This window comes from Gallus gallus, chromosome 5 (genome assembly GCF_016699485.2).
Source record: "Gallus gallus isolate bGalGal1 chromosome 5, bGalGal1.mat.broiler.GRCg7b, whole genome shotgun sequence".
Classification (NCBI taxonomy): Eukaryota; Metazoa; Chordata; class Aves; order Galliformes; family Phasianidae; genus Gallus; species Gallus gallus.
This window is the reverse complement of record NC_052536.1, coordinates 927,399-947,136: the sequence shown is the minus strand read 5'-3', so window position 1 is coordinate 947,136 and position 19,738 is coordinate 927,399. Positions and strand designations below refer to the sequence as shown.

Below are 19,738 nucleotides of genomic sequence, written 5' to 3'. Positions count from 1 at the left end.
CCCAGAGCTGATGTTTGTAGACCACAACATGCTCAACCCAGTAGTGGAACCTCCTTGGCTCTCCCTGGGCACTCCTATTATCCTATAGCCAGTGACCCACCAGCTGCCCCAACACTGAGGCATTAGGCCATAAATTCAGCTATTTCCTCATGCTTTTTAAGCTCTTATGCTGCACTCGTAGTCCTAACTTTGTACGTCATCCCAACTATCCAACCCCCCTACTTGATGATGGTGTGGGTCATTCATCTCTGCCAGCTCTACCTCCCTTCCTCTCATTTGAAGATTGGAGGGCTAATGTTAAACCTTCAGCCCCTGTCTCAACTCATGCCTGGCCTGGGGATCACAGTGTGCTCACATTGAGTTACTGACTCTTTGCCTCTACTGGGTCTGCTTTTCGGTGGCTTTCACTGTATGCTTCTGATCATCAAGCCAAATCCTAGCTGTAACCCCAGCCTTCACATTCCCCTTATGAACTGCTGGCAAACCCTCCCCCTTCTTGCTCTAGGAAACCCCATGGACCTTGCTGTTACTCCTGACAAATTGCTCTCTTCAGTCCTTGCGGCCAGTGCACGACCTTAACATTACCTTCATGTCTTGGTTAGTGCTGGCAGCTTGGATCTCCCTGAAGAGGACTTTAACTTAGAATGACTCTTACTTTTTATATAGGGTTAAAATTTGCAGTTTTTTCAGGTAATTAGGGACAAACTTCTGCTTGATGCTGGGTGAGTGGGGGCTGTTCTGGCTCCTGCGTAGCCTGCTGGGGGAAAGGGAAGCTAGCGCAGCAGGGATGGTTTCCCTGAAATCAGTTTGATGGCTCTGGCAGGTTTCTGGACTGTTGTGAAGGTGATGATCGAAGCTGCAGGTGGGAATAGGACCAGATATGATGTAAGACAGAAGAGCTACTCTCTAACACATCCTTAATCTTGTCCGTTTAATGCATTCTGTATTCAGTTATGAATTTGCCCATTTGACTTCACTATAACAACCATAACGCTACTCAAACAACAAATACTAGCTTTATTGCTGGATCTCACAGGATTCCAGCTATTCTGGCTTCTCCACAGTACCCTGTGTTGGGAGGAAGACTCATGCTAGCAGAACTGGCTGCAAATTGCCGATCCCTGCCTGTGCCAGTCGCATACCCACAGGATCTATAGGACCCAGCAGGAACTATTCTGTCCCCATGGCACCAGTGCCAGTGGTTTGGTCTTATTCAGGGAACCACCTGTTGGCATTTTGGAGAGGAAATTGACCAAATTTAACAGATTTCTTCTTATGGGATTAAAGGAAATGCAGTTTTTTTCTTTTTACAACCCAACTCTAAACCTCTTTGTTTTAACCCATCCTAATGCTATGTGCTTAGACTGTGATGTTCTCCATCCCTGCTGTCATGCTGTGGGGCCTGCATCAGAGGGATCACCAGTTGGCCAGACTCCCAAATGAATTTTACCTTGCTCAAGAGCTCACACAGGGACCGGAAATAGATGTCCAGAGAAAAGTAAGGACAGGGTGAGCACATATGATGGTTCCGCAAGTAATTTGCATGGGATTCTGCAAGCATGGTATGGTGTGTCCAGTTGGGAAACCTCCAAAGAGCTGTTGTCCAAATATTTGTGTGGTCTCCTTTTGGACTTGGGTAAAAATTGCTTCCATGTGTCCCTTGGCAGGGTGTTCTGCGGACGTGAAAGAAGGCTTTTGGTACTTTGAATTTGGCTGCTCCTACCTTCATCTGATGGTCCAGGAGTCTTTAATTGATGGAAGCGGTGGGGGCAAGCCATACTTCACTACTGTAGCCGTGGTCAGGGTGATTCCCAGCCCAAAAGAGAGGACACAGAAAGCCTTTATTCCAGAAGGAAACCTTTTCAAGTGAAGGTTCCAGAAAGCTCCCTGAAGTACTCACTAATTTGGAAACATAGTCACACATATGGGTACTGGAGACAGAAAGGTTGGGAGACAGAGACAAAAAGGCATCTATTCAAAATGACAGGAATTGTTGTTTATTTGTTTGTTTGTTTATTTATTTTAGAAAGAAAAAAATTGTGCAAAGGGAGAATCAAGGCCAACATGGTTCAAATTATGACCATAGCTAGGAGAAAGACCAACATTTCCAACTAGGCTTTAGTTCACCCTCTCAAATCATGGTTTCCATCCTGCTGGAGTATGGATTGTTGGTATTTTTTGGAGTTTGGTGACACTTGAGTGCCGTGCCCAAACAGACAGACATAGTACAGGAAATGTCTGCAAGCACTTAAGGTACCTCCACCCTTTCTCTTCAGCCAAGGAGAGTATTGTTGAACTGGTTCTTTAATATTTGTCACCTTGTCTCCTCTTTTCATCTCCTCCCTTCTCAAGTCACCTCTGCTCCGCACCTTTTCCTTCTGCAAGTCTGTCTCCCTGCTGAGCCCAAACTGAACCCATAGAGCATCAGCATGGTGTGACACCGCTTCAGTCCATGAAGAATCTTCAGTCCAGTTTAGATCCCGAAGCCAAGGTTGGTCTCTAGAGTTTGCTTTTGAGTTCTGCTGGCAAAGCGAAGTGAGTTGGGTTGTTAGGTTTTAATTCAGTTTAGTTGGGATGAGAGGCCTGGAAAACAGCCATGGAGTTTGCCACTTCTTTCCTCCTGCTTTAGTCTGTAAGTGAGTCATGTTGCTTCTGGTGTAGCCCCAAAACAGCCTCGTGTCAAATAAGTTGACCCTGTAAAGCTCACAAGGCACATGTGACCGTATTATGAGCCAGCTGGCTCTTGGCTTTCTCATTTGCACCTTGCACACTACAAGTTATAGACCACTGAATTGCCCATGTCCTCCTAACTCTGGGCTGAAACCATGTGATGAAAAGGAGAAACACCCTTGGCCCCTGCTGATGACAGCTTGCACCCAGGGCGAGCTGGTTGCTGTCTGCAGTTCTCCCTGCTTTCCACAAGGACTTCATTTTCATAAAAGATGAAAAGAACCCGTTTGACTGGCTGTTCCAGCCACTTGTCACATCTTGGCATCCTTCCCAAGCCTGGCCTGTGTGTCCTACATCTGAAGGCTGGGGATGCAAATGGGGTCAGCAGACCTGCATTTGGTCCTGCTCTGCATGTCTGGAAGTGGGAAGAGGGAAGAGACCAGGTCCTTTTCTTGTTGTTTTGCTTACAGCTACTTCAGGGACCTTACAGCAAAATTACAAGTTTTCCAGGAGTGGAAGATGTCAAGTCAGTTGTGAGAGCACGAATTATTCACAGTGGCATTGAACACTGGTAGGCTCAAAACTTACAGGATGTGCAGCAGCAGCCTGCAGGCTGGGATGATGTGCAGGGAGGGGGAAAAGAGGGTAAAAAATGAGGAAGAGAGCTGCTTTGCACATTCTGAGAGGTTTCTCTGTTATGACTGGTATCACTGTGTGAAAGCAATTGCTTTTCTATCCTTCAACTATCTTTGGTAGTTTTCAATTTCTCTGTATATTGATACATTTCAAAATTAATGTCTCAGCAGTCCTTTGATCCCTGTGAGTCTCTCCAACTAAAGCCCATTTAAAATTTTCTGGCTTATACCTCCTCCCAGTCTAGGGAATATGCTGACCTTTCATCTGGCTGGCTTGAGGAACAGCCTAACTCCTTTTTATCCTGCCGTTGCAGCTGGCCAGAGGGCCAAAGCAAGGAGTGAGCAAGGGAGGCAAAGGAGGAGTTTGCTTATTGCAAGGAAGTTTGCTCTGTGGTTGGTATGAAAGATGCCTCCAGGCTGTCAGCAACCTCTCCTTTGATAATCTGCATGTTCCTATTCCTCCCTGCATCCAACAGGACTGGAAAAGTGTTGCTGATTCCACTCAGGAGCCTCAGGCATCATGATCTGAGGGTTCTCTTGTTGCATGTGGCAGCACATTGGAGTGCTTCTGAAACTGAGCGACGTGGCTTATCTGCAGCCCCAATACATGATATACAAGCAGCCTCCCAGAGAAGGCAGACTAAACTCCTTCTACAGTGGGCTTTTTGGCAGCTGGCTCCCAGCTTCTCCCAGCAGTTACCGAGTGCCATCTGTTGACTAAACAGCAGTCATGCAAAAAATGGAAGGGAGCCAAGGTGAAGATGGGCACAGTGCACTTGGGAGAAGTGTCAGCATGGGACTGAGTGACTTTGGAGGCTCACTGCTTGGATTTTCACAGATTGCAAAAGAAACAGAAAAGAGGGTTTCAAGGCAAGGTGGTTTCAACTGTTGGAAGGGCTGATAAAAGGATGCCAGGAATACTTCTTGTGATTGTCATATTTGGGTTAATAGAGGGATCAGATTCTTTCCTTCAAAGTCTGTGTAAGGCAGAGAGATGGAGAAGAGACAAACAGCCTTACTGTCAAATGTGGAGCAACACAATCTGCAATCTGCTAAATGCTGTCCTGGAGCTGAGAGATTGTAGACTGCTGTCAGAGATTTATTTTTTGTGCTGAAGCAAGTTAGGGAGAGGCTTTGCAGCACTCAGATAAAGAAAGGGATTATTTCATAGCAGTGAGCACAAAATGGACAGCTCGTTCCTCTGATCTCCTTATTTTGCCCCAGAAAATCTCTGGCAAACTTTGCCCCCGAGAAGACCAGGGCTTCTATGGGGGCAGCTGGAAGGCTAAACTTAAGGTCAAGTCAGTCAAGCCCCTTACTTTCTCTTGATTTCTTCAGCTTTCAGGGTTTTCTGAAAGCAAACCTCTGTCTGTTGCAGGGACTGCTCCCTTTCCATTAAGTGGAAACCACAGAGGCAATATGGAGTGTCCATGCTGGGTACTCCCTGTGGCTTCTGTGCTGAGTAGGCTTTAGAGATGGAACAAACAAGTCCACAGCAGCCAGACTACAATAAAAAACAGCTCAGAAAGAGGTCATCCTGCTTATTAAAGGCCTTCTGGTGATTTTAGAAGAATAAAAGGATTACCTTCGGGGTGGTGGACAAACTTCTGCATGAGTAATTAGCCTGTTTCCTCCAAACATCCTTACTGTCACATGTGGGTGTAATATACATTCACTCTCTGAAGTACTCCATCAAGTGTAGGGAAATAGCTGCCACTGACTGCCTGAGTATTCATGTGCTTCAGCCTCCAAGGTGGGTGTGCTCATGTGAACAGGCTTCAGAGTGTCCTGAGGTCCTGTAGGGTCACCAAAATGTCCTATATGCATCTCACCCCTCTCACTGTATCTGAAGACTGGGGACCATCTCTGGCTCCTCTCCTTCCTTGTGCGTTTTGGTGCTCCCCAGGGTCAGGGTGGTGGTTCTGGAAGATCATCCTTACCCAGTGGTAGGCATGAATCCCATGGGAAGGCATCACTGATTCCAGGAATGACACACATGTAAGAACAAAGCAGAGTTTTTGGCAGTATGGAGCAAGAACTGAAGCTGAGTATGGCTCTGGGGTAATTGCAGCTCTTTCTGGCCATAACACCATGTATAAACAATCATATGTGCATGCATATAACCCCATAAATCTCGGCATATTTATAGGATTTGTCTTTGTACATCCTTTGAGAGTCCCAAGAGCACCAACAGGTCCCCAAACCAGCCTGTTCTGCCCCACTGCTGAAGCTGCAGATTCTGCTCCTTTGACTGGTCCCTTTTGCCCCTAGGTTTCCGTGTCCATAGCTTTAACAGAATCCTCATCCTCTTATCTGTCTCAGATGATGATGCAGAAGTAGATGCCTGTCAATTTTGCCACTCAGACTGGGTGAGGGACAGCTGACAAACATCAGCTTGTTTCTGCTGAGGACAGCAGAGTAGCTGACGCTGCCCTGGGGGAAAATGCAGCTCTCCAGACATTAGCAAAGGGAACAGTATTTTGGGACCTGTTCACGCCACTGCTTATGACTGGAAGAGCTTGGCCACACCATCAATAAGAGCAAGTACCTGGTGTGGTGTGGCCATGAGATCTGTAGAAACTGCTTGTGAGCACTTAGCTCAAACTTTGACAACTTGGGCATGATGAGCACCCTTAGCTACTGTGATCCACCCCACTGCTCAAGCATCTGCCAGAGATGATCCCCTTCCCTTTGGGTCCCAGCCCAACAAAAAATGGGCCACCACTCTGCTGCCACAAGGGCCCATACCCACTTGGAAACCCGAGGCAGCATCATCTTCCCAGCTCCCTCTGTCTCAGGTGGGTTCCAAGGGCAGGGAAAGGCTCTGCACGGCTCCACACCTGCACATAGCCATCACAAACCTCTTGCTGATCACCTGGGCTCTAGCAGCGCTCCTGTGTCTTTCTCTGAAGTTTCAGGCCACAGGAATGTCTTCATTTCTTTCCTCAAGCCTGAATCCAGAGGCACTGCCTGGGAAATGCTTTAAATTTCCTTTCATCATTGTAGTAGCTACTAATTAATATGGGTCAGTCTTTCCCTCTGAGCACTTTTGCTAAGCCGTGCTTCCTTGTCCTTTACTCCTTCAGTAGTCCCGATATCCAGTATTTAAAGCTAAGTGCAGAAGAGGGGACAGATTCAAAGTTATTCAGAGTCTTCTGAAGGCTTCCCTTGGACCTTGCTGGATTTGGGGTTGAGCTTTCTGGATTTTGTGAGTGGTTGACCTATTTAAATGTGTTAGAGGGGTTATGTACCAGCAGTGGCTGTTGCTTCTTCATGCTACAATATGAAAACAGAACTGTTATTGAGTTTGGGGTGGGTGGTAGTCCTTGAGCGACAGAATATTCCCCTATGTTCTTCCAGCTCCCCTTCACCTCCTTCTGGATCTTGTAGGTTAAAGAAGTCTCAGTTCAGCACAGAGGAAGGACACAGCGCATGGCCAGGAGGTGGTCTGAGATAAGGGTTTGAGTGCAGCAACCCAAGACGCAGGATCTAAATGCTGCCTGCTTTCAGAAAGCCTCTCTGTGACTCTTCTGGGGTCACTTTGGCAGCTTTCAGTTGAGGGCTTTCTGAGGGTCCCTCTCCCTTGACCGCGTGCTTTATGCCAATCGTGGTGCTGGCTGACCACGTCCACCCCACAGCATTGCTTCTCCTCCCTCCCTGAATGAAAGACTCATTTTAAAAGTAGAGAAATAATTCCCAGAGGAGACTGAGAATAAAGAGAAAAAAAAAAAGCAGATCTGGCACTTGTTTTCCCGTAAAGATTCGTGCATATACTTGCAGTGACAAGGTATTCAGGACCACAGATATTTCCCCAGTTCCCTGCCAGGCGTGCAACTAGCCACGCATAGCAAATAACACGACCCCATGAATGGCCACGAAGCGAAGTCAAGCTGTTTGCCTGATCCATTTTTCATTGTTCGCCAAGCTTTCCCCACTTTGAACGAGGGCTTGTGGCATCAGGAAGTTAAAAGGAGTCAGGAGGGGGGGGAAAGGGGGAGTGTTTCTTTTAAAAAGAGAGTGAGATTGGAGAGGAGGACACAGGCACTCAAAACCCTGTCTGTGCTTGGTATATTAGGCAGCCAGCGCTCTTGGCTGGGAGCCCAGGCGAGGCTTTTGTAATCAAAACATGATCTTGTATGCTGTGCAACCAGTGCTGAGAAAGGCCGTCTGATGGCTCTCCTCTTTTAGCTCTGCGCTGGAATCCGCCGGGCTTTGCTGCCGATGTCTGACATGCACCGAGCGGTGAGTGCCGCCTTTGTGGGTCCCAGGAGGGCGCGGGCAGTGGGGTCCATACCCAGAGAGGCCCTGAAACGACTTGCACTTGGGGTGGCCTTTCGCTGGTTGGGGCTTTGTTATTTTTATTCCTCGCCCGCCTGCCAGCAGGCACCGGGAGCAAACAAACACTGCTGCGTCATGGGGGGGGGGGGGGGGGGGAGCCAGGGGGTGGATGTGGGGTGCGGGGGTTTGTGTGGCGATCTCCAGGGCAGGTTGTGGTGGCTGCTTCGGGACAGTGTACCTGCTGGGTGGGTGGGGAGGTGGGTATGGATAAGAGACCCACGGAGCACTGGATGTTGCCTATCCCAGCACGGGTTGCTGCTGTCAAAGCCAGAGAATATTTCTTGAAAAGGGCAGATGCGGTTGCTTATGCAGAAGAGTGTTAGTTAAGGTCCCTGCTCTTCTCTTCTCCTCCCTCCCCCCCACCTTCTGTCTCTCTCTTTCCCACTCTTGCTGCCTCCGAGGTCTCTCGCTGCAGAAGCAGACAGCTGTAGGAGCTCGCAGGAAAATCCTGCACGCAGCGCCAGCCTTGGGTGAGGCATCCCTCCAGCCCCTGGGGAGCTGTGCAGCATGTGTGTGTGCCACCGAGGCGTGGGGGTACGGCAGAGCGAGCTGTTGGCATTTAATGGAAGCACCAAGGCGCTCGCTTCCCATTTCTCACCTTGTGCCATTTTATCTGTGATAGAGAGGCCTCTCCTTCCCTCTGCCTGGCTCTCTTGGAGGCATTGGGCTTTCTGATTCAAAGCCATCGCACGTCCGTTCTGCCAAAGCCATTTATAACTCTCCTGTCACTAACATACGGGCACCTCACTTCGCCAGAAGAGCCTCGTTCTGGGGAGGACATGCTGCAGCCACTTGTCACCCAAGCACCAGCTTCAGCAGGGGCTGGGGTGACAGCTTCGTTCCAGAAGCAAAGAAGAGGGCATGTCCTCACTATCGGCTGGCTCGCAGCGGCTGCTGAGCTAACGCTGACTTGGCTGAACCATACAATGGACGAGCCCCGGCCATCTTTTGCTTGTTAAAAGAGAAGAGCACAAATACAATCTCTACTGGAATTTTTAAATTCTTCCTGAGCAGGCAGCTCTGTCAGTCCTTGTTCAAAGCAATGTGAGGATGAAAGGGGTGTGTTTGAGGGCATGCACTACTTTGATCCCACCCTCAAGCAGCCAACACCCCAGCATTCAGCAAACACCGAAGCTGCCAATTTAGAGCTCACAGAATGGCTTCTGTTCTGGTAAACACAGGAATTCAGCTTTAATCAGGCTTGCAAAATGGCCATGAAAGTGTATCCACCCACACGTACAATCTAGTTGTCTGTCACGTACCTGAATGATAGATGGCAATAGGAAAGTGCATTTCGTTCTCCCGCAGACCTCGACAAAATCCCATTGTCCAGCAGAAGAATGTGTGGGTGACTGTGTGGTTTAAATGTCCCTGTTGTTCCACCTGAACACGAATGTGTTCCCGTGTCCTGGCAGAGCAGCCCTGGTGAGGGCTGTTAAATCAGCACTGATAAAATGCCATCGTGGTGATATGATTGAAGGTGTACTTGTGCAGACTGGTTCTCCTACCTTTCCCCTCTCTGGTTTGTGACAACATCCGCATCCATCCCACCCCCTTCTCTGTGATGGTATCACACTTTCAGCTTTTAGTCCCTCTCTCCAAAGAACACTATGCAGGGAGATTTCTACCCCTCGCTGTGGCCCTATTCTTTGCAGTGATGGTCAAGTTCAAGCACAAGTCTTGCTCGGTCAGAGCTGAAATGTCATTAGCTCTGTTCTTTCTCATGTAAAGCCCTTGAAAGGAATACCTGGCATTGCTGGGATGTATGGTGATTCAGCAGCTGGATCCCTTCCTTTGAAAGCGAGTGTTGGCCATGTACAACAGCAGATGATTTGCAGTCCTGGTTCCCAGGAGCCCCATAACATTTTTGGAAGAGCAGTGATGCTCTGGCTAAATTCCCATATGCTACCTACGATTATTTTCTGCATTAGCGTGGGCCACCAGGAGCCCAGTTTGCTGCTTCTGCACCAGCACAGGACGAAACCGCAACATATCCATTACCAAAGGGCCAGCAGATCAAATGTGCCCTCATTCTCACCTGGTGTCCCGTCTCCCAGGAAGCCAAAAGCCTTATAACATAAAGGAGGTCATTCCTGCAGCTCAGCTAGAATCCTGCTTTCTCAAACGGTCATGGGATATTCCCATGCATTTCTCATTTTGGTGAAATGCTAATAACTCCACTGCGTGAGAAACACGAAATTGAGGTTCAGGTTCACAGTGCCTAACTTCTGCCTCCTTTGATGTACAGGCACACTGCAATCACACATATCTGCAGGAGGTTGGAGCCTGTGTAAAGCACTGGATAAAGGGCACGAACAGCTGGCAACATAGAGCAGTCAGAGGCCTTCCTTCCCCTGGGTTATTGCACTGTGGTTGTACTCTTAGTCTTCAAGCCTCGGGCTTCTCACTTTGTTTTCTCTCAGCTGAGGAAGAGCTTTGTTTGACAGTACCTTCTCCGGACCTCCAGTGCTCCAGTTTTTCCTCTGGTGACCTAATTAGGACCAGGCAAAAGGTAGGAGTGCAGGAGAAGCCCTCTCTTCCCAGGAATTAGCCTTGCAAGTCCACGGGCTGGCTTGAGGTGAGACCCAGGGCAGACTGGCTGACATCACAGGCGGGAAGGCAGCAGGGCATGGTGAGGGTCAGACCCAGATCCTGTGACCCAGCAGCCGTGACTGCACCCTGACGTATCCTTCCCTGAAGGAGGTTGCACCTGCCATGTTGTGATTAATGAAGGAAAAACCACCCCTGCCTGTACAGAAGCTCTTCCCAGCCTTTGCTGTTCTGGATTTCAGCAGTGGGGCTGATAGGATTACTGGGGAAGATGGCTTTGATTCAAGAAATGTCAATCAATTCTATTTGTGATTAAGTATCTATGAATGTCTGATTCTGGTTTCTGAGTCTGGGGCCCAGCTTTCTCCCAGCAGGTCCTTCTCAGTGCCCCTGGGGGCTAAGTGGGAGCTGAGGTGCTCCAGGGCAGGCTCTGATGCCAGTCCTTGAATGATCCAGACTAGGGATGGGAACAGGACTGTGGTTTGGGCAGCACTGGAGCTGCAAAGAGGCAGTGTTGGTGCAGGTGGGCTGTGTCTGGGCTCCAGCCAATTAATCAGTGAGTGGGCAGACTGATGCCATGTACCCAGAGGATACAGGCATGCACAGACCTCTTCACCATGAGAGCCACCTCTAGTTGTAGTGTGATGGATGATGGTTTTGTTCCATTTGCTTCTCGAGTCCTCCAAACTTTCCCTGCACTTTGGGCAATATGCATCACACTCAGCAGCTCGATCTGCTAAGCAGTGCTCCCACAGCAGATTTTCTGCATGGGGCAGGCTGTGGGTAGCCTGCTGGCTAGAACTGTAACAGCAGCAAAATAGATGTGTGCAGTGCCTTGCCCATAAACCAAGAGTTTTCTTTCCTCCCCTCCCCAAGCCAACTTTGTCTTACTCAGCTCTATGTGAGCAGAGGAGGGGGAATGTGAGATCTCTGCAGCATGCAGATGCCATTCTGATAAGGAGAGTACAGAAACACTGTTTGGGAATAAACCTGTAGTGCCTTGGAGATCTCAGCCTTTCCACCTTGCTCTTCATGTAAACAGCAGGCAGGGTCTAGATGATATGGATCAGCTTGCTGCAGTGTGTTGATACCCATCAGCATTGATTTTCACTAGATGCTCCTGTCACTAGAATTCTAAAATGTGATTTCTGATCCCCTGTGGTAACCAAGGTGCTGTCTGAATGTAAATGGAGTGCACTGGGTGTGCCTGAGAGCACCTGAACCTAGAGCAGGCAGAGGTGTCATTTACTTCATGCATTAAGTGGTGTGGTAACTCGAGTTACTGGCAGCCATCGATGTGGGGTATTGCTTTTTCACTCCAGTTACCTCATTGAGGAACAAAAAAAGTAGGAAAGGTCAATTCTGTCTGGAATAATTCAATTTAGAAGATGCAGTGTGCTTATAGATGGAGGTCTAAAGGGGGAAATGGTAGGAAAAGACCATTCAGCCTCCCCCAGAAGGATCAGCTTGTGTCCTGTCAGCGTGATGACCAAGAAGAACTTTGCTCTTCATGTTTTCAGGATGCCACTGTGGATGATGCTGTGCTAAGGAAGAAAGAACAGAAAGATGTTGAACTTGATAAGAAAATCCTGGCTCTGCGGAAGAAGAATGAAGCGCTTATACGAAGATACCAGGTAAGACTGCTTGATTCTTATCTTCCTCAGCTCTGTTTTGGAGTCCTCACAACTCACAGCATGAAGAAGATAGTCAGCAGTGGATGACTTTGTTAGATAGCATTATTACTTAGGAAAATGCTTGGGGAAGGTCAGCCGAACTCTGCTCTTTGCTACAGCTCCTCAGATTAGAAACCAGGCTCACCGATGCTTCCCTTCCTGCTGCAGCATTTCTTCTCACCCTGCTCTCTTCCTCCATCTGCATCACAGCTTTCCCATCTCTTCATCTCACACACGCTGTCTTCTTCCCCTTCTGTCCTTCCCAGTGCCTCATGCTTATTCTCCTGGATGAACAGAAGGTTGCATCCCTGAGACATTTGAGAGCCTTTGTCCTCTCCCTTGCTGTCCTCACCCAGCCCAGGGCAGTGGTATGGGCTGAAGCTTGTCCCAGGCCAGTCCCAATGTTTCTGTGGAGCTCACAGGAGAGAAAAACACCTCATTTTTCTGGTCCTGGATTGATTGGCCTTGGCCAAGAGAGTGACCTGCACAAGATATCCAGCCTGGCTTGTAGCAACCGTTCAGTGTGACACTGTGGTAACTTGGAGCTCTCTTTAGGTTTGTTTACCCTTCTCCATGAGTGTCTGCATACAGCAGTGCAGACTGGGACATCCTGAGGGTACTTCTGGAAGAAGGATTCCCCGTGGCTTGCCTGGAATATTCTCCTGGCTTTTCCAGTCACCACTTGGCTTTGGGGGCTGCTGGATGGGCAGTCTTGAGAATGGCAAAGAACATGTTTTGTGTCTTGGACCAAGAGCCAAACGGTTCAGTGGTGCTCTTGGCTGGATCTTGCTTAAAACACTTACTTTCTTTGATACCAGAAAAACCATTCTGAACATTTCTTTTATCATAGCAAAAAAAATGGTATCTAGTGGAAATCTATGGGATGAGTTGAATGTGACAGGCACACAGGGAAGAGGAATTCTCACTCTCATGTTAAATGTTACCGTCCTACCTACCACTACTTGGCTTCAAGAAGAAGCTGCCTAATAGGTAAGCAGATCACAGCCAGAGATGCCAGAGCAGGTCACTGGCCAGAGATGATGACCCCAGTCTGGCACAGAGACTCTGGCTCCTGTTCAGAGCCTTCCCTTTCTGCAGGCCAGGTGCGTCCCAGCCTCTTCACATGTCCCAGCTGCCTGTCACTCATTCAAAGGGCACACTGATCGGTCTCAAGTTGGTCCACTTTCTTTCAGAGCTGGAGTTGTGTCCATTTAGGAAAAATTCTAAACAGGAACTTTACAAAGCCTGCGGACAGCTGTGTACAGGCCAATAATGAGGATATATCTGTTTCAGGAAATAGAAGAGGACAAAAAACGAGCTGAGCAGGAGGGAATGGCTGTTACCTCCAGGAAACCCAAGCAAGATGGACTCACTATTACCATCACCAAAGCTCACAATGTAAGTGAGTGAATGCCTCTTCACCACAAGCCACCACAAGCTTCAGTCCTGCCTCCATGAGCTTCACAAGTGGCGTTGCTGAAGGAGACAGCGTCCAGTGCAAAACTCTTTCAGGCATGGAATGTAGCTCCTAAACATTCCTATAAGGGTGTAAAAGCTCAAAGTGCCCAAAGTGTTGTTTGCTGATCCACTCATTTCCAGTCGTGCCCAGGCACCTGTACCCAAGCGTTCAGAATGAGCAAGCATGCAAATAAGTGAGTAAGTGAACAGTTAGCCCTGGATGGGTCCCAGGTGTGAATGCTGTTGCAAAAATATAGACAGAACGTGTAAGATGTGTATGTGCCATTGGAGACATCAGGAACACAGCTGAAGATACCTGCAGACTGGGTGAAATCACGGCCTTCTTAGGCTTTGTACTTGCAATCAAATAGCCTATAGTTACCTGGGGGCTTTGAAGCAAATGCTACAAGTCCCAGGCATCCTTTCTGACAGCATTAAACCTGTATCTGACAAACCTTATCCTCTCCTCCTGGCAGTGTGTGGCCTTGCTAAATCACCAGGCGAGTCCTGTGTTAGCCCCTGGGGAAGCCCAAAGCCAGACTGAGCTGGCCCACCCTCCTTCTGCACCATCAGCACTCTTGGGTTGTTAGATCCAGGCTACTGCCTTGCTTACTTTACCATGCCCTGGCCCTTGCTTTTCTCTGGAGGTGCTCTGTTGCACACATTTTTCTCTCATACAGGACCTGAAAGATGCAATTACCCAGACTGAACACTATGGACAAGATAGCCAAGCCCTCTCGATGGTGAGCACTGACCCTCAGGAGCCATCCTCTTGGCTTCCCAGGCAATCTCCATCAGGACTTAGACTTTTCTGATCTAACTCAGAGTGCTGCAGAAAGAGATAAAACTCTGGCACTTTAGTCTGAAATGTCAGATTTGTAAGTGCAAAGGATTTTCCATACCCACTGTAATTGTGGGTTTTGCTGCTGAGCAGACAATGAGCCCCTTGTTCTGCAGGAATGTCACAGCACAGTGCCATGCACAGAAAGCTTTCCCAGGGCGAGGCCTACCATTCCATAACTGGTCTGCCCTGCTTGTGTGCAGGTGTGTTTGGGGAAGGGGAGTGCACTGGTGAGCTGAGGGGCTTGGATTTACTAACAGAAGTGCTTCATTTTCCAGGACAAAAGGGTTGTGAGTGAGAAAAAGAGCCCCTGCCCTGTGAGCACTGGATTTGGCATTGGCAGTGAGGAAGAGGAGGAGGAGGAGGAAGCAGATCATATGTTCACATTCAGAATGGGCAAGAGGATGCAGCTGGCTGTTACCATGGACAACAAAGCTAAGGTGAGCAAGGAAGAGGATTCCTCTTACACTGCAGTCTCCATCTTACAAAGGGGCTTCTGTTCTTCCTCATCTGAGCTTTCTGCTCAGCGTGTCCCCCAGTGTCTTATCTCTGAAGGGAATAGTTCCCCTCTCACTCCTTTCCTCTCACTTCTTGCTCCCTCGGCGCAGCCTCAGTCTTCACCTCAAGTTGCCATGCTTTGTGTTTTCCTCTCCATGTCTGGTTCACTGGAATCAGCCCCCAGACCTTGCTAAACCTCCCAGTGGTTCCACCCAGTCATGCACAGCCCCTTCTGAGAGATCAGTCATCTCATTGCTCACTTGGGTCACCAGCATCCTACTGGTTTAACTCTGTCACTGTGCCTGGAAAGGGGACAAAAATAAATGAGAATTCAAACAGATTTAGCTGCATTGCTCCCCAGCTATTCCCAAGGAAGCAGTGATGTTTAATGGTAAAAACAACAAAATTTTCCCTGTTGCTCTATCCCAGAAAATCCCAAATGCAGAATAAAAACCAGAATTAAAAATTTTGTGAAACAGCAAAAGTAATTGAAAATGATAACCCATTTTTTCAATGCCACAACATTCCTGCTGGGGTCCTATCAGTCAAGTAGTCTGTTCATCTAGTTGTAATGATCAAAGGATCCTAATGGCCTATCAGGTTTGTCAGGAAGGATTTTATAAAAGTTTGGCAGTTCGTATTGACAGCATGTCCAAGGAAGTATGTGCCTGTGTGAGCTTTGCACTTTCATTTGCTTCACCTCTGGAATATCCCAGAGGAGTGACCGTGTTCTTGCTGGAGTTATTGGGTTTGGTCACTGAGATAAATAGGAACAAGGATCACTGGAAATTTGTATTGTCTGCATGCACAGATGCACCCATGTGGGAGCACAGGGAAGCTCTCTACTTAGTGAGGCTCTGGAGGGAGACTGTTGCTGCAAGTAGAACTTCTCACCATTTAGTATGTTCCAAAAGAGCACAAGAAGCAATGTTCTCCATTTATTGATTAGTACTAAGAAGATACCAGTGAGATACCTGGAGACACAACGCCAAGATGAGCACAGCCCCTTTTGTGAGGACTGTGTCAGTGTGGAGGGGATGTAAATCCTTAACAGTCCACACCAGACTGGATGAGATCAGCCCATTCCTTTTCACAGCAGCACAGTGAAAAGGAAACTGGCAGCAGATGTTGCTCCCCTGGAGCCTCTTTTAGGCACTGCAACATGTTTGGCCCACAAAATCAGGGAGGGCTTTTTGAAGGTAGGTCCAAGCCAAAGACATTTCCCAGGGTAACAAAGTGAAACCTCACCCTTCCTGCTGCCCGGGAGGTTTAGGGTAGGAGTGCTGAAAACCTTGGCTGTGAACAAAAGGCAGAGAGCCATTTACTGCATCTGAAGCAGCTTGAAAATATTTTTCCACTTTTGTGTCTTGAATGCCTTTTAATTTTTGTTTCTCCCTGACCTAGCTACCATTTTTTTCCATGAAGAAATAGGCCACAATCACTGCGCCATTACAAAGTCATTATATGTTACCTTGCAGGAATGGAATCATTTTGGAAATAACATACCTTTCAGAATGAATTTTCAGGAGAAGGAGGCTGAGGTCTCTCATTTCCTTCATTCCAGATGGATAACCAGTAGTGCGAACGTCCCTTTCAAACAAAATCACATTCCCTAAGAACCAAAGCACCTTCTGATATAAAAGAAAGAAATGCTTTTCTTTTTTCCTTAGGATATAGGGTACATAGACATCTAACCACCTTCATTACCAAGTGAATTTATCAGTGAAATATTTGGGAGTTTCCTCCAAGGTTTCTCATGGCCATGTAGCTGAGTGGGGAGGGAGGGGATGACTTATATTTGAAGCAATTACATTTGCAGAGTGAAAGGCTCTCACAGACAGCCTAAGTCCCCTGGAGCCCTTTCCTAATCTACAGCTCAGAACTCGTGGGGATTTATGCTAGTGCAGAACACTGGCAGCTATGTCATTTTGCTGCCTTAAAGTCTGCACTAGTGTTTTTCAGCACAGCCACTGAGATTTGTCTTCTGGAAATACAGACCTCTGTATTTCCTGTGTGTCTTTTTCCTATATATCTTCTCCCTGACAGCCCCTCAGGTGGGCATTTCTACCACTGCCTTTGCCACCTAGGGCATGCCTTTGACATAAGAGGGGCACTTCTCAATTTATGGTTTCTCAGTGAACTGAGAAGCAATGTGGCTTTGTGCATCTGCAACTAAATAGCCAACGCCAGAGCCTCAGATCTCACATGGGGAGAGAGGGAGCATGGACTGGCTTTCCACTTTCCATTGGCTTTTCCAGCCACTGCTTTCCATTTGGGCCCCTCTCTTTGTTCCCATTGGCTCTGCTTGGGCTCTTTCCTCATCTGACATCCCTTGCTCTGGGAGCTGGCCCACTGACAGCCAGGATTTCCCAATGTGGTACAAGTAATCTAGGAAATCACTGATACTCTTAAAATAGTAAACAAGCAAGAAATGTGCTGGCATGTTAAGCAGAATGTGCCTTCAGGCAACCCATCTTAGCTAAAAGTAACATGCAGAGGGAGGAGGAAAAGATGTTTCCTAGAAAAGCCAGTGGTCTCCCACTCCTGTTTATGCCCAGCTAACTCAGCTCTGCTAAATAGGTATTTCCTGTATCAGCCTCTCGGGCTTCTCTGCCATCTGTTCAATAAACTGCAGGGTTTAATGGCTTTGCCAACATGCCAACTTTCCTACTATGATTTTTACTATCGAATGACCTGCAAATCCAGTAACACCCTTTGGAGCATCAGTCTCATCCACAGTATTTGGATACAAGCTTCTCTGCACTGTTTTTTTTTTTTCTTCAGGTTTTCAGGTAGAGGCTTTGCTGTTATCTATACTCCTGGCCTGTATCCATCCTCAGGAAGGACTTTCCCAGATAGCAAGTGGTGAAGCCAGCTTTCAACCATACCCACCCAGTGCTCAGTATCCCTGGGAAGAGTTATTTGTGACCATGTTATTTGTTCAGAGGACAGGTCATTGCCACCTAAACACCTAAAAGAGCTCTTGGCTGTGGCTAGAATTAATGTTTGATCTTGCTATCAGTCTGCTTGGCCGCCACTGGATTTACTTTCTTAATATAAAGAACATTAACTAGTATGCTAAGCATCTCATTTTGGTTCTTTGTTTAGGACAGGGCAGCAGAGATCTCCAGTTCATTAATTAACCTCACCAGTACAATCTGAGATTACTGTATATTCCTGCTCAGGGTTTGAAGGAGGGAAGATGTACTGCTTTGAGTGTCCCAGGAAACACAGGATTATACCTGGAGCAAAGATATTTCCTGCGAATAACAAAGTAATGTACTGCTTCAGCACCAAAGCAACTACCGGGCTTGAGCAATTCAGAGGTTCCAAAGCAAAGTCAGTCTGTATTTTCAGCCTCTGAATCATGCTAGAACTAGGGCAGGGAGGCAGGACAGCAAGCAGTTCAGTGCCTGTTCTGCAAGGCATCATATCCTGCTGCCTTCAGAGGTTCCCAGCAGCTCTCGGCTCTTCCCCAGATACATTAGTCTTGCAGGATTCAGCCTTATTCTGAAGGCCTAAATTGAGTAATTCCTGTGATTGTCAAGAGCTTTGCTGTTATAGTGGGAGTATGCCATCTCTGTTTGCCTACTGAGGAAGCAGCAGTGCATTGCTTGGTTTGCAGAGCTCCTCAATGGCAGTGGGCAGCCTCCTTGGCTTGAGGCTTGATGCCAGGGAGGCAGAAGCTGAGGAAAAGAAAGAGATTCTTTCACATAAAATTTTCTTACAGATTGCCTTGGGCAGTTGCCCAGATTTCTTTATGGAGTCATCCTCCCAGCAGACATAAGCAAGGAACAGGTTTTAAGAAGACAAGATGTTGTGGGGAGAGAAAACAGAGAAATCTGTCTTGCACACACCTATTCCCATAGCAGGGATGGCTGATTTCGTCCCTTTTGTGACTCCACTGGCATTGCTGTGGTTAAGTTGTGGACCAGTAATATGTAGGGGGCCTCAAAAAGCTACTAAGCACTTTTCTTCCCTGTCTCAAGGCATAAGAAACTGTTCAGTTTCCCTTATAAAGGGGAATTGTGAAGCACACACAATGATGTTTTCTACTTCAGCCTCACTAGCTGTGGGATCATGTTTCAATAGGAATGCTTAGGTTTTCAGAGCAGCTATCTAGATTTTGATTTTCACTTCCTTTTCGCTGCAGTGGGAAATGTTTGTTCATGTATCTGGAAGACACATGATTTGGTTAGCATAACTTGGCAAGCTGCTGTATAAGAGATAGCTGTTTACGTAGTCTGTAAAGGAAGAGTTAAATAAAACTTCTTTTTCCTGTGTTTATCACAAGATAAGAGCAGAGTCATTGCCCATTAGCATTGAACAGTATATTCCTAAAATGACTGTGCTAATTCTGTGTTCCTGAAGTCACCTCAGCACAACTGCCAACATGAGTGAGACCATAGAATACTACTGTGGCTGCAGATGTTGCTCCATGAACCCAAAGGGGATGGCAAGAGAGATTTACAGCTTCAAATTATCCAGACCGGCTCTGTGGTCTGAAATACAAGACCAAGATAGTCTATTCAGAAGGTTAATTTTTTTACCCATGTCCATTAGTACTGATTTGCAGTAGCATAAAGAAAAGCCACATTGGCTTCTTTGACTGCAAACGGGAATCCTGTGCTGACCATTCTAATTCTGGTCTCCAGTTTCAGTGACATTTAGGAATAAAATACATGAATCACAGAATATGAAAAGGATTTGAAGTATTATTTTAGTTTTAAAGCATCCATTGTTTGAATTGGCCAATAGTTCTGGCAGCAGAAATATGTCACCTCTGGACATGATGTGACTCAGTCATTCAGAAGCAGGTGCCGCTTAAAGGCCAAGACCTAACCACTGCGAGCTTTGTGGCTGGCTGATCCTGAATTCTGGTCAAGTTCTGAAACTCTCCAGCACTGGGAGATTTCACAGCTGCTTTGGGCAACAGTTTCAAGAGTTTGACTACTGCTGTTGTGGCTGCTTGTGTCACAGAATCACAGAAGTGTAGGGGTTGGAAGAGAGCTCTAGAGAGCATCTAGTCCAACCCCCCTGCCAAAGCAGGCTCCCTACACCAGGTCCATTGCTCC

The 19,738-nt window shown here is 47.5% G+C and overlaps 1 protein-coding gene and 1 long non-coding RNA gene across 9 annotated transcripts in view; one reads left to right on the top strand and one right to left on the bottom strand.

Annotated features, from left to right (window-relative positions):
• Nucleotides 1-1,990: 1,990 nt before the first annotated feature.
• On the bottom strand, nucleotides 1,991-18,846 carry LOC121113249. Its single transcript, XR_005860183.1, has 3 exons — nucleotides 16,170-18,846; nucleotides 8,906-14,965; nucleotides 1,991-2,519 (listed from the first exon to the last, which is right to left on the bottom strand). It is a non-coding gene; the product is annotated as an uncharacterized LOC121113249 (long non-coding RNA).
• C15orf52 (C15orf52 homolog) overlaps nucleotides 7,400-19,738 on the top strand; it is a 43,200-nt gene continuing 30,861 nt past the window's right edge. For 4 of the 8 annotated variants that reach the window (XM_015286273.4, XM_040701511.2, XM_004941295.5 and 1 more), the window contains exons 1-5: nucleotides 7,400-7,547; nucleotides 11,714-11,827; nucleotides 13,160-13,264; nucleotides 14,005-14,067; nucleotides 14,444-14,605. In XM_015286273.4, coding sequence (XP_015141759.2) covers nucleotides 7,527-7,547; nucleotides 11,714-11,827; nucleotides 13,160-13,264; nucleotides 14,005-14,067; nucleotides 14,444-14,605 — 465 coding nt within the window. In that variant the 5' untranslated portion in view covers nucleotides 7,400-7,526. Of the gene's footprint in view, nucleotides 7,548-10,066; nucleotides 10,156-11,713; nucleotides 11,828-13,159; nucleotides 13,265-14,004; nucleotides 14,068-14,443; nucleotides 14,606-19,738 lie in introns of all 8 variants that reach the window. The other 4 variants (XM_040701510.2, XM_015286272.4, XM_046942187.1 and 1 more) reach the window with 3 other exon arrangements.